The following is a 14,081-nucleotide window of genomic DNA, read 5'->3' on the forward strand; positions in this document are numbered from 1 at the left end:
GTACCTCTGTGTGTGTGTGTGTGTGTAGGGGGGTATCACACTTGGCTGCTAACTGGAAGGTGGGAGTCCACCCTGGGGACTAGCGGAAGAAAGGCCTGGAGCCCCAGTGCACCCTGGGGAGCACAGAATGAGCTGGTGGTGGTGCTGAGAGCTAACTGGCCTGAGCACCCCATAGCCGGGGGCCTGGGGCCGGTGCTGGGTGCCCTGCAGCTGGCTTCCACTCACAGTGGCCCTGTGGGATACAGCGGAGGGCCCCCCGTGGGGTTCCTGGGTTGTCACCCAGAGGTAGCAGAGGGCCAGCACTCCCTCCCAAGGAGGAGGGCTCTAGGGCTCCTCACTGCCCACCTTTCCAGTTCACCGAGGCGTGCTCAACTGCTGCGCCTCCAGGGAGGGCCGCTTGGACTCCCCAGTTCTCTGTTCTGCAGATGAGAGTATAGCCCTCAGAAAGCTCAGCAATCCCTCCAAAACCCCAACTCTGACTCCTAGTGACCCTACAGGACAGAGCAGAACTGCCCCTGTGGGTTTCCCAGACTGTAACAACAACAGAAACCCAGCAGAGCCAAATCAGCAGAGTGAAAGAAGTGAAGCGTGAGACCTTACAACGGAGCCCAAATCAAAGGGCGACTAAGGAAAAGGTGTCCCGTTGTCCACCGGGTGGTTATGAGTCAGAACAGAAGGGGCTTCACCAGATAACAGCAAGGAAAACTCGGCTCCCAACACATTTGAAAGACTGGATGAACGGACCCATTTCTAGAAACACACGGCCCCTACACGAACAGCAACCCAACCCAAACCACTGCCTTGCAGTCTCTCGAGCCAAGCAAGAGGCCTAAAAACCGCAGCGGTGACTGCACACAGTAAGCACCCCGCGCGGTGCATGTGTCAAGTCCCAGGAAAGCTGTCAAACAGACATACAGAGCCCTCTTTTGGAAGCAGGGGAACACGATGTTTGCTTGGGGTTCTGCAGTGCGATGGGCATCAGTCACCCTGCTCTTGGACCGGAGGAAGACAGAGATCAACATTCACCCTGCTCTGCACCCTGGAGGTACAGTGGTCATGAATTGGGCTACTAAGAAACCCGCATTGGGGGGAGGGCGTGTTTTAACCTGTCCTACTGGTTGGCTAAGAGTTAGAATCCACTCGATGGCAATGTGTTTGTTTTTATTGTTGTTCTTTGTTTGTTTGCTTGTTGTCTTCCTTCGGCAGACAGCCAGAGAGACAGGCTGGTGGTTTCGCTGCCTCTGTGTGGGGCTCGGCACAGTGCGGCCTGCTGCCTGCTTGCCTGGCCACAGAAGCCACTCCTTGGCCTAATTAGCACCATCTGGCCACCGCTGAGCTGGCCCATCGATCGGTGGGCAGTGGTCCCCGGCTGTGTTTCTACAAGGGGCCCAGAGCAGAGGTGGGAACGAGAGTCAGATCTCAGAGGAGGTAAGGGAAAACAGGCCTCTGCTTACTGGTTGGTTGCTTGTCGGGCTGCGGTCCTCAGGGTTAGCTGTTTGAAACCATTAGCTACTCTGTAGGAGAAAGAAGGGACTTTCTACTCCTGCTAAGAGTTAGTCTCACACTCACAGGGGAAGCTCTACCCTGTCCAGTAGAGTGACTAAGAGGGGGCATCGACTCAATGGCAGGGCGAGCCCTGAAGGAAAGCTCACCTGTCCGCCCCAGGCAGGGCTAATGGTCAATGCTCTTGGCTGCTGACCACCCAGGTTTGAGCCCACCCAGGGGCACCTCGGATGAAAAGTTTCCTTTGGAGCCATCAGCCCCATGGGGCCCAGTTCCACTCTGACAAACGTGGGGTCACCACGAATTGGAATCAACTCAGTGGCAATCCTTTGTCCAGAAGCATGTCAGCTTCTAGAAAGATCTATCTACTTGGAAGCAAGAACTTCATATCACCAATAGCGGGGGGTGGGGGGCAGTGGTCCTGCCTTTCAGTGGCAGCCCAAACTCATGGCCATCCATACAGAGCGACCCTATGTGGGGGTTTCCAAGGCTGTCAATCTTCATGGGAGCAGGCAGCCTCATCTTTCTCCTGGGGAGTGGCTGGTGGGTTTGAACTGCTGACATTGTGGTCAGCAGCCTGATGCCTAGCTAAAGCGCCATTAGTGGCAAAGCCATGGAAAAATCTTCCGAGGGCAGCTGGGCCCTGGTAGGTGGGTGGTATAGATCTGTCTGCCTGCTGTAGAACCTGAGAGAGCAGTTCCCTCGCTCCTAGCCTGCCGGCTCGGGCGGGGCTGGATCTTGTGCCTGCTCCCTTTGCTTCAGGAAGGGCTCTTCTTTCAGGCTGAGCCAGCCCCTGGTTCTGGAGAGTTCTAGCAAGCACCAGCCACAGGCATGCGCTCATAGACAATTAGGGGGTGCTGCGGCAGGATGTGGTGTTCAGGTCACAGCTCCGGGCTTTTCGGCCGCCCGAGAATAGGCTCAATCGATGGCAAACCAGCTCATTGATTTCTCTGGCCCGCTCCCCTCTGCAGCTCCACAGCACGGAGAGCTATTAAAAGGGCAAAGACCTGGGGAGTGGGCAAAGAGAAGAAAGGCCCCCCTAGCCAAGGAGTCCGCTCCCACCTCTGGTTTCATCCACTGTGATGGGGCCGATTCTGACTCATGGTGGCCCCCTGGGGCAGGGCTGAACAGCCCGTGAGGTGAAGGCAGCGGCCGGCCTCCTCCAGCTGAGTGGTTAACCACTGTGCCACCAGCACGCCTTCCAAAACCAAGAAACTCCCCGCCCCCAAACCTGTTGCTGTCGGGTCTATTCTGACTCCTCGCGGCCCTCCAGGTTTCCAAGGCTGTAAATCGTTAGGGACGCAGGCTGCCAAGCCTTTCTCCCTCGGAGCAGCTGGTGGGTTGAAATGCTCACCTTCTGGTGAGCGGCTCAGAGCTTTTCCTGTTTCACTGCACGCACATGCACTCGCGGACACACGCACATCCCCAAACTCCCTGCCACGGAGTTTCATAGCATAGCGACCCTAGAGGGCAGGGTAGAACCGCCCCTGTGGGTTTTCTGGAAGCAGAAAGAGTCCTCTTTCTCCCGAGGAGCGCCTCGAAGTTCCAAACTGCTGACCTTGAAGCCGGTAGTCTAACTACACGCTATCACTATGCCACCAGGGCTCCTTACACCTGGCACATGAGCCCTGCTCCCTCTGACCTCCCACAGGTCAAACCCAGAACACACCACGTTAAACAACTGTGGTTCTTGTGTAGCGATGCTTGCAAAAACACACCGATGAAGATCAGACTGCGGCCTTCAGGATGGATGACAATTCAATGTCAGGCGACCCAAATCTGCACAAATGGACTAACAGGTAGACTCAGGGACAAGCGGGGCCGGAAGTCATGAGCTCCTCTTAGCTCTGCGATCCAGGTGGGTGACTCGCTCCCTTTGACCCTGTCTTATCACCTGTGCAAAAGCAACCAACAGCCCCCGTTTGGATAACCATTCTGTCCTCTGGGTCGCAGGTGTCGGGACTGACTCCATGGCAGTGGGTGGGGTTTGGCTGACAGATGTTGAATTCCTGGCCACGCACCTGTGGACAGGATCCTGCCTGGAAACAGGGTTGTCCTCCTGCTATGCCAGTTGGGTGGCTCCCAGGACGGACCACTCCAGGGTGACGAAAAGAGCAGGAGACACTCAGAGAGAAGCCGGATTCCACGAAGAGACCATTCTGAGCCGGCTGCTGACAAGGGAAGGCTTGGCCCCGTTTGCTGAAACCGAGACCGGCCTGGGATTTTAGCCTCCTGGATTGTCAGTAAAACCAGTGCCTTTATACCCCCTGGGACCCCTGGTGGCGCAGCAGACTATGCTCTGGGTTGCCAACTGCAAGGTCAGCAGTTCAAACCCACCAGCTGTTCAAGGGGTGAAAGATGAGGCTTTCTACTCCTGTGATGCGTTAAAGTCTCAGAAACCCACAGGGGCAATTCTACCCTATCCTATGGACTCGCTATGAGACGGAATCGAATTGACGGCAATGATTGGGGAGGATGCAATGAGGAACGGAGGTGTCTGGACAAAGGAAGGGGTCCACAAGAGCGCGCTCAGTCCCACCCCACATACCTAAACACCCACCTACACAGACACCTGACGATGCCTTCCTGAGACCATGCGACTGGTTAGAATGCACTCTAGGGCAGTGGTTCTCAACCTTTCTCATGCCGTTGCCCTTTCATCCAGTTCCTCATGTGGTGGCGACCATAACATTATTCTCATTGCTACTTCATCACTGTCATTTTGCTACTGTTATGAATCGGGCGACCCCTGTGAAAGGGTCATTCGAGCCCTAAAGGGGTTGCGACCCACAGGTTGAGAACCGCTGCTCTAGAGGCATACAGGGTAGCGGTGGGTGGCTCAGTGCTGGAATCTTACCCCCTTCCATGCAGGGTACCTGGGTTCGATACCCAGCCAGTGCACCTCACGTGCAGCTACGGCTACCGCCTGCCTGCATGTGGTTAGGAGGCTTAACAGGTTTCAGCTTCCTGACCGGGACAGTGACAGTGAAGAAAGTCCTGGAGACCAATGTGTGAAGACCAGTCGGAGGAAGCTCTGTGGATCACAGAGGAGCCACCTGCAGCCAGGCTAGCAGATGGTATCAGTCCTGGGAAGAGTGACTTGTAGTTAACTGCTGGTGGTGGGGCTGTATGTTACATAGCCCACCCCCCCAAAGCCAAAAGTCACTTACACACTAGGGTTTAGTGCAGAAGCTGAAAACCCTGGAAAGGTCTACACGATGGGGTCCATTCACACCACAGAACTCAGCTTGGCCAGGACGAGTGGGAGAGGGAGTTCTGCTGGGTGGCGGTGGGGTGGGGAGGGAGGGGAGGCAGTCGTTCAAACTCACCAGTAGCCCAGTGAGAGCAAGAAGAGGCTGTCGGCTCCCGTAACGATCAGTTTCCAACACCCTGTCCCATAGGCTCACTATGAGTCAGAATTGACTCGATGGTGGTGGGTAAGGTACACCGTGAGTCAGGTTGACCTGCCTGCCTGCCTGCCTGCGGGCTATGGGAATGCACTGACGCACTTCCTTGGGGAACCTCTGAGACTCCCCTCAGTGGCAACTGGAGGGCAGAGTCTACAGGTAGCTCACATGGTTAAGCACTGCTCACCTACCAGAGGCTCCTCAAAGGAGGCCTGGCAATCTGCCATCAGGTTATGGCCAGGGAATCCAGGTGGAGCACCGTGGGTTAGTTTCCCGGATCCGAATGAAAGCTGGCAGGAAGGCCGGGCGTGCATCTGGGGCTTTAAGTTAGAGGGCGTGTTAAGGGTGGATTGGGGCTGTAGGTTACCTCTGGGGACGTGGGGTGCCACACCGAGCGGTGTGAAGTTCCAAACCCCAGCAACGACAAGGGAAGAGCCACCTGTGAGTGCTTGGGAGTTGGGCCCAGATGGAATCTTGGGGGTTGCCCTCCATGACAGCTTGAGGGGTCAGGTCCTCCGTGCAGAGGGGCCCTGATGGGGGTGCCCTGCCTTCAGGAGGTGTTTTAAGGGCCACAGTGGATGGGGCACCCCAAGCCTCAGGAGCACCCAGGGACAGCCCAGATGCACCTCCTGCAGCGTGAGGTGCCAGCCAATGACAGGGGTGAGGGCATGAGCATGGGAGTCAGTGTTAGGAGAGCTGTCCCTCTGGAGGGTGTGAAAACCTGATTGACATGCAAGCAGGGGCAGCCATGACTCGGTGGTGGGACCCCCCCCTCTGCCTTTGGGGCCGGAGCCCTGGGTTCAATCCCCATCTGTTGGTGGAGGCTTGGGTGTTGCCAGGACTCACGGGGCTTCGGCGGAGCATCCACACCAAGACAGGCTCGGAAGAAGAGCCTGGCAGCTATCTTCCAGCCACCCACAGCCCCACGGACCACAGCAGTCCAACCTGCAAGGTGCCGTGAGGCTGGCGCAGGGCCGGCCTGCGTTCTGCCCAGCTGCCAGTAGGATTGCCTGAGTAAGGGCCCGGCTCGATGGCATCTGCTAACCACAGTATCGGGACCCAAACACATGCTGCACAGGCTCCCAGTCCACTGGCCCCAGGCAGTCCGTGTCCTGTGTCTGCCCCACGGTGAGTGCGATCCTCCCCTCGGCTGTCACCTCCGACCCTCCCCTTGGCTGCCACCTCCGGCTTCAAAGGCCGAGCGCCCTCCGTCTTCGCCTTTCTAGAGGACCCGCGAAGGAATCATCCAGCACAGGCTCCCTGGGCAGGGACACCGGCCCTCTAATCAACAGCCTCTGGGAACCTAAGAGTTATTAACTCATAATCATCTTGAGATCTCTGTGGGTTCTGGTCCTGCGGGAACCGATTAGTGCTGGCATGTACTTTGCCCTGTTTCCCAGGGCCACCGGCTGGGCTCGATCACTCGCCAGAAAAGGACACAGGGTGAAAGGGACATGACCTCTCTGCCGTGACTCATGGCAGCTGCCGGGGCTCATGACTTCAGAGGGCCCCTGAGGAGCCCCACGTGAGATGGGGGCTGGAGCTCTTGGGCAGCTGTCTAAGGTGCAGCCATTTTCCCAAGGAAATAAGAATGATGGAAACCGAAGGAGAACGGAAATAATCAGTTATGGGGCCACACCACCACCCTGAGACTAGAGGAAATAGATGGTGCCCCGCCACCCCTACCATCGGTCCAGAAAAGGATCACATTAGAGCAGCGGTTCTCAACCTTCCTAATGCCGTGACTCCTTAATACAGTTCCTCACGTGGCGGTGACCCCCAACCGTAAAATTATTTTCGTTGCTACTTCATCACGGTCATGTTGCTACTGTTATGAATCAGGTGACTCCTGTGAAAGGGTTGGTTGACCCCACAGGGGTCGTGACCCCCAGGTTGAGAACCGCTGCATTAGAGGTACGCAGCGGGAGAAAAATGTGTTAACAAGACTCAAAACCATAAAATTGTGAGATGAGGCTCACAGATCGGAGAGACACAGGTGGAATCCAGCAGACGATGGCCTTTGGCCCCCCTTCAGGGGTAGAACTGAACTCACCTGTGCTACGACAGGCTTAGCAGGGGAACAAGGACCTACGGAGGTGTGTCTACCTTGGGACAATCGACCGCTTGGCACTTACTGGGGGCGAAGCTCTGAAGGGTCAGGGGAGGAGGAGGGGAGACACAGGGACTCGGCGGGGTGGGCGATGTCGGCTCAGAGTGATGGCAGTGAATGAGGGGAGTCCTGAAAAATCAGTCTGCTGTGTAAACCTGCACTCAGCGCACAGTCTCAAAGCAAGCTGACGGCCCTGGGGTCTATTCTGACTCCCAGAGACACGACAGGAGGGGGCAGGACTGCCCCTGTGGGGTCCCGGGACTGTGACTCTTTACGGGAGCGGGAATCCTGGTCTTTCGCATAATAAAAAGCGAAAAGCCAAACAAATAAAAAAAAATACAACCCCACTCACCAGGGCCCCCGGGATCCCTGGGGTGGGAAATGGGTGGGGGCTGTGTACCTCTCAACCTCACTCATAGGCTGACTAGAGGCCCTTGGAGGAAGGACTGGCACTCTCTTGAAAAACAAAACAAAACCAACAGTCCCTGGAAGCTCCTTGGTGCAGTTCTCCTCTGAATCACTTGGGGGCAGTCGTAGGCAGGGAGCTGGAAGGCGGGGCCCCACCCTTCGCCCTGCCCAGGCCTGGAGGAGCACCTGCCGGACACCAGCTTCTAGCCGGCTGGCTGAGATGGTCCCCGCTAGCCACTGGCAACCTCCGAAGCTCTTGTAAGGCTGGTGTGTGTGATGCGGTTGGTGCTGAAGGGGCCCGGGTACCTGTGCACCCAGACCTTCTCCCTGAAGCCCAAGCGCACGCCTCCTGACCGGATCTGGGGAAGTAGACTGGCAGGTCCTTCTTCCTAGTCTGTCTTTGTCTGGAAGCTCTGCTCAAACCTGTTTCGAATGCCAGCAGCCAGCCAGCCAGCCCCTGCGGACAGACGGGCAGTCGCTTCCCAGGTGGGAATGAGAATCTGACTGCCGCCCCACAGCCTGCCCTCCGTCAGTTGTCCTGGAGTCCATGCCCCTCACGGCCCCACCAAATGACCCCCAGCAAGAAGCGGGAGCCTGGCCTGTGGCATGACCAAGCCCTGTCAGGAGGCTAAGCTGCCATGCCCCCTTGACCAGCACCCTCCCATCTGCAGCCTACTTTGTTATACTTGCCTTTGTCAATAAAGCTTTATCGAAACATGCCCCCCCCCCCCCCCCCCCCCCCCGTGGTGGTGTGGTGGTGCAGGAGGCCATATCTGATCTCTGGCTACACAAGGGTGGAGAATCCATTTCCCCACCGGCCCCAGGCCCACGGCCACCAGGCGGAGGTCAGACGTGCCTGCTCACTCCATCCCTCTCTACCCTGCGATGCCAGCACCGCTCCTCCCAGGGCATCTATTTTGCTACTGGGTTTGAAGTTTCTTTGCAGCGGCCACACAGAACTCACCCGCAATACTCCTAATTATGGGGGTGAAGCTTTCTGTTCCCATAAAGAGTTACAGTCTCAGAAACCCGCAGGGGCAGTTCTGCCCTGTCCTAGAGGGTCGCGATGTGCGGGCAGTGACTCAATGGCGGGGAGTCTGGTTTTGATATTGGGGTGCTTGACAGGTTTCCACAAGTCAGAGCAGTAAACAGTAAGGATACGGTCCTTGGTTTCCAGCGGCCTGGCCAAGCTGTCCTCAGCCAGCAGCCAAGCCTCCCTCCAGTGCTCAGTCACCCATGTGGTCCCTTGGCTTCGGCCGTTCCACTGTCTCACAGTCTCAGGGGTGTAGCCCCTTGGCTTCATCTCAGCCTGGCTCCTTTGCTCTGTCCCACAGTCTCCGTGCTGTGGCCTCTGGTCTCCCCACTTCAGGAAGGTTCTTGAATGTGCCCTGCTGGGGGCTCTTCTTGCTCGAAGGTCTCTCTCTGTGCTTCTGAGATGGCTAATGCACCAAGGAATGGCTTTGATGGGGGTGTGGTCTCTGTCTTTCAGCAGAACTCCAAGGAAACAAAGGGGGTGGGGGTGGGAGGAGGGCATCACACGTGACTTGAGCCACACCCTCTAACAAGGTGGAGACTCAGAACAAATCCCACCTTAATCCAGGCCATCAGCACAACAGAGAACTCCCTCCCCAATAGCACTCTAGCCACAGGCACAAGGGCAGGAATCCCTAACACACCACAGGAGGGATTACGGCTAGGACAGTCATGTTCAGAAACCTCACTTTACCACGGCCACACCCCCCCATGGGTTACGAGGCGTCAGTGGTTGCTTTAAGGAGTCCTGGGTTAAGTGAGCCAGAAGGCTTTCTGCTCCTGTAAGGATTTAGTCTCAGAAACCCTAAGGACCAGTTCTCCTCTGTCCTAAAGGGTTTGCTGGGAGTGAGGAGGGATGGGTGGTGGGGTGATGGAATGGCTTTGATGGGGGTGTGGTCTCTGTCTTTCAGCAGAACTCCAAGGAAACAAAGGGGGTGGGGGTGGGCAGTAGCTGGACTGGCAGCTTGCAGCCTATACTGACAGCAGAGGCGGCACGGAGCAGCCCTGATAGAGAGCCAGCAGGTGGTACTTTGGGGCACTAGTTTTTGTCAATAAAGTCTAATTGACACATGGCCACACCCACATGTTCAGTGGGGGGTCCACTTTTGAACCAGAACAGCAGCAGCATCGAGGAACCTAGATAGAGACCACCTGGGTGGCCTAAAAAGCTTAAAAGAGCGATTTACTATTTGGCTCTTCCAAGGAGGCCTGGTGGCATTGTAGGTTTCACACCGGGCTGCTAACTGCAAGGTCAGCCGTTTGAAACCAGCAGATCCCTTGCAGAAAGAGGAGACTTTCTCCTCCCCTAAAGCCTTTCAGGCTCAGAAACCCACCAGGGGCAGTTCTACCCTGTCCTACAGGTCCTTGCTGTGAGCTGGACTTGGCGGCAAATGAGCTTTTTCTTTAGGGTTAAATGACATTTCAGGCCATCCCTGTCCCCGCCCCCCCCTGCCTCCCACCCCTCCGTCTCCTGGAAGACTAGCTGCTCCCCTCTCTACCCAGAGTGAGGAAACAGCAAGGGCCACCAACCGTGTGATGTCATTGCTGAGTTCCAGGGCCCCGAGAGAATCTACTTTTATGAGTCAGAAATTGCTCGGTGGCAGGGATTTGGGTTATGAGATGTCCCGAGGGAGCCCTGGTGGCACAGTGGGCTAAGCCCTGGACAGCGAACCACAAGGTCATCAGTTCTGAAACCCACAGCCACTCCATGGGAGGAAGGGGAGGCTTCCTGCTGCCTGAAAGGCTGACAGCTTCAGAAACCCACAGGCGCAGTTCTCCACTGTCCGGCTGGGTTGCTGACTCAGAATCGAGTCGGCAGCAGGGAGTTTGGAGCCTGGAAGAAAACCTACAAAGGACTTTGGGGGAGAAAGATGAGGCTGTCTGCTCCCTTAAAGATTCACAGCCTTGGAAACCCCAAGGGGGCAGTTCTACCCTGTCCTCTGGGGTCACCAGGAGCTGCAATCAAGTTGGCAGCGGGCACAGTCATCCCATGGAGTCCCTGGGTGGTACAAAAGTGCTCCCTGGAACACTGTGGGCCCAAAAGCCCACCAAAGGTGCTGCGGAAGAAAGGCCTGGTGATCTACTTCTGGGGGGAAAGAAAAAGCCCGGCCCTGGAAACCACATGGCGTACAGCTCACTGGCGTGGGTTGTCAAGACCCCATGCCGGCAGCAAGCAGGAACAAGGCTGGTTTCCCAAGAATGCCAGCTCTCAGGATTACCGTGCGCTTTGCCAGCAAGGTGCTGCCATGCGAGGAAAATTCCAGAACCTTGGGGAGACCTTCGGCAGCAGCCCTTGCGGTGTGAGCCTGAATACATTTGAACATGTCCCGTGTCTCAAGGTCAGAGAGCACAGCTTCACGGGTCTCTGTAGCACGGACGGAGGACGTGCCCCCGTGTGGGTGGCCGGCGCTTTCTCTCTCAGGGCCAGTGGAGCCCTGTGCACCTTTCGCACGGGAGGCGGATGGGATCTGAGGGCTCGGGGAATGGAGGCCAACGGCCAAACACTGCGGGGGGCACAGGGTGCCAATTTCCACGGAGGAAACGCTGCTCCTCAGTGACTCCTGGTGGTGTGGCACCAGGTGTCACTGGCTCAGCACGGATCCCACGGCCGGGGGGTTGGGCTTTGCGTTGTCCCCCACCCCACACCCCGTTTGTTTGTTCTGTGGCTGCTTCCGAGCTAGGATGGCAGAGGCCAGCAGCTCTGAGTTAGAATCAGGGATCTGGTCACCGTGACTGCTGGGACCCACAACCACATTGTAAGCGGCCGGAATCGACGGTGGTGCAGCGGTTCTAGGGCCAGAAGTCTAAGAGGAAGATGGGCAGAGCGACCTCGTGTGCTTTCCATTCTGGCATCCAGAGGCTGCCCACATTATTCCTGGGCTCGTGGGTCCCCCACCCCTGCCCCCCACGTAGACCTCTGCTTACACCTTCAGATCTCCGCTCCCACTCAGCCCCTCTGCTGCCCTCTTAGGGTGGCATCACGTTGGTTCTGGTCCATAGCGACCCCGTGCACAGCAGAACGGAACACAGCCCGGTCGCGAACCATCCGCATAGCTGTCCCTGCGCTGGAGCCTGGGGTGGCAGCTACTGTGTCAATCCGTCTCCTGGGGGGGGGCCTTCCTCTTTTCTGCTGCTCCTCTACTTGACCAAGCACGATGTCCTTCTCCGGGGGCTGGTCTCTGCTGACAACGTGTCCCAGGTAGGTCAGACAAAGTCTCGCCATCCCTGTCTCTAAGGAGCACTCTGGCTGTGCTTCTCCCACGACGCCTTGGTTTGCCCTTTGGTACTCTCCATGGTGCAACCTGTGGCACTTTGAATACTCTTCTCCAGCAGCACAGTTCGAATGTATCAATATCCAACTTCCACACCAGCCTCTGAGGCAGGTGAAAACACCCTGGCATGGGCCAGGCGCACTTTAGCCCTCAAAGTAACACTATTGCTCTCCAGTACTCCCAAGAGGTCTTGTGCAGCAGATTTACCTGACACGAGAGGTCTTTGGGTCTCTTGACGGCTGCTTCCATGAGCACTGATTGGTCTTCCACATCTTCTTTCTGACAGGCCTGGTCACTCAGCTCCGGGTTCTCTCCTTCCTCCCGTGCTCACGGGGCCTCCAGTGGGCTCGCCTTCCCCTCCTTCCCAAACGCTCAGATGCCATCGAGTCAATGCCAGGCCACAGTGATCCCTGGTGGGTTTCCAGGACTGTCACTGTCAACGGGAGTAGAAAGCCCTTTCTCCCGAGGAGCTGCTGGTGGTGTCGAACTGCCGACCTTGTGAATCACAGCCCAACGTGTAACCACTCTGCCACCAGGCCACCCCGACTCCCATGATGCCCCTCCCTGCCCCCCACACCACAGGGCAGTTCAGAACAGCCCGATGGGGGTCCTGAGATGGAAGCTCTAGGGAAGCAGAGGGCCACACCACTCTCCCAAGGCCGGCGGGGTTTCAACCACGTGGTCAAGTGCTTTACTGCTGCACCTCCAGGGCAAACAGTCAACTAAGCTACAAACCAACAAAAAGCCCAGGCATCCAGTTCATCTCACCAAGAGTCTCCCTGGCCCTCGCTGGCCTCGACTTCACTGGACACATGTCCTCCTCCGACAGACGCCGTGGGTAGGACGGCATTCCGTTGTGACCCAGCGTTTCTGGGGTACATCTCCAGGCCTTTCTTCCTACTCTGTTTGACGTTGGAAGCGCCTGTTCACCATGGGGGATGCTGCTGGTGTTTGGAATGCTGCGTGGGTAGCTCCCGGCACCACAGCAACAGGCCGACACACTGGCAGGCAGGGGGAGGGCCAGAGGCGGTGCCCTGAATATGAGTCGATTCACGCCGACAACCTGTCACCCTTCGTGCCGCTTAGGCTGGCCACTTGTTCCCTCTGCATGATGGTTAGAGTTTAGTGGTTTCACGTTAGGCTGTTAACTGCAAGGCCCGCAGTTCGGAACCACCAGTTGCTCCCAGGCAGAAAGAGGAAGCTTTCTACTACCGTATAGTTACAGTTTTTGCAAACCCACTGGGGCAGTTCTGCCCTATTCTATAGGGTCAGAATCCACTCAAGGACAGTGAGTTTGGAGACCTACACCTCGGCGAAGCGCAACCTATCAGCCAGGTTGCAGCCTGATGCCACCTCTGTGGGGGTGTGGCCTTTTGTGTGAGGGGCACCCTGAGCCGGGCTGAGCTCTGTCTGGCCCCTTTGCTGACTGCTGGATCTAGATCCTGCATCTGGTTTGTAGAGATCCTGCTATGCCTCCTGCCAATCCCAGGAGGCCTTAGGGGTCTGTCAATTTCGGATTCGTTCAGCTTGGCACCCACCAGCCTGTGGCCTTCCTGCTTCACCTTCCTGCTTCCTGTTGGTCAGCCCCTGCAGCTACGGCAGTCAGTCAGGAGCAGCCTGTGGCTGACATCTGACCTATGGACTCGAACTGGACTGGAGTGGCCTACTTTTACAACCATGTGGGCCATCTTCTTGCTGCAACTCTTTCTATAGATATACACAGAGCCCTGGTGCCATCGTGGTTAGGCGTTGGGCTGCCTGGTCAGCAGTTTGAAACCACCAGCAGTTCTGCAAGAGAAAGACGGGGCTTTCTACTCCCTTAAAAGTCACAGCTTTGGAAACCCAGAGGGGGTCACTGACGGTCAGCTTTGACTCGACGGCCATGAGAGTGAGTTCTATAACAGACACAGCCAAGAGCCACTGGCTCTGTTTCTTGAGGGAACCTGGGCTGATACCTGTGGGTTTTCCTCAACGTCACCCTCTGGCCCTCCAGCGGCCCAGCCCTAGGGCATGCCTTCAACTTGTGCTCCAGGCCTGCAACTGCTCCCAGCTCCCACAGTTCTGGTGGTGGCGCTTTGTGCAAGCACTGGACTGCCAACCGCAAGGCCGGCTGTTCAAACCCACCGGCCGCTCCCCTGAGGCTGGCTGCCCCAGTACAGATGCACCTGGAAACCCTACGCAGGATCCCTGGGAGTTGGAATCCGCGGAGGTGCACTGGTTGGGACTAAGAGGCGATTGCCAGCAGGGCAGGAGAAAATCCTGCCCGGGGCCCCAACGGCTCCTCACGTCAGCTTGGAGTGGGAGCAGTCAGTGGAGTTGCTGGGTTTGTATGTGTGTCTTCAGGTGGCT

General features: G+C 57.1%; 1 protein-coding gene across 1 annotated transcript in view; it reads right to left on the reverse strand.

Annotated features, from left to right (window-relative positions):
• Positions 1 to 12,582, reverse strand: part of ARHGEF18 (Rho/Rac guanine nucleotide exchange factor 18) — a 36,697-nt gene extending 24,115 nt beyond the window's left edge. Inside the window, exons 1-3 of the mRNA XM_045290313.1 lie at positions 12,501 to 12,582; positions 359 to 419; positions 161 to 232 (exon numbers count right to left, since the gene is read on the reverse strand). Of these exons, the coding sequence (XP_045146248.1) occupies positions 161 to 232; positions 359 to 419; positions 12,501 to 12,582 (215 nt within the window). The remainder of the gene's footprint in view (positions 1 to 160; positions 233 to 358; positions 420 to 12,500) is intronic.
• Between the last annotated feature and the right edge of the window lie 1,499 nt (positions 12,583 to 14,081).

Source organism: Echinops telfairi, unplaced genomic scaffold, assembly GCF_000313985.2.
Source record: "Echinops telfairi isolate 266 unplaced genomic scaffold, ASM31398v2 ScPeMD7_36;HRSCAF=134, whole genome shotgun sequence".
NCBI lineage: Eukaryota > Metazoa > Chordata > Mammalia > Afrosoricida > Tenrecidae > Echinops > Echinops telfairi.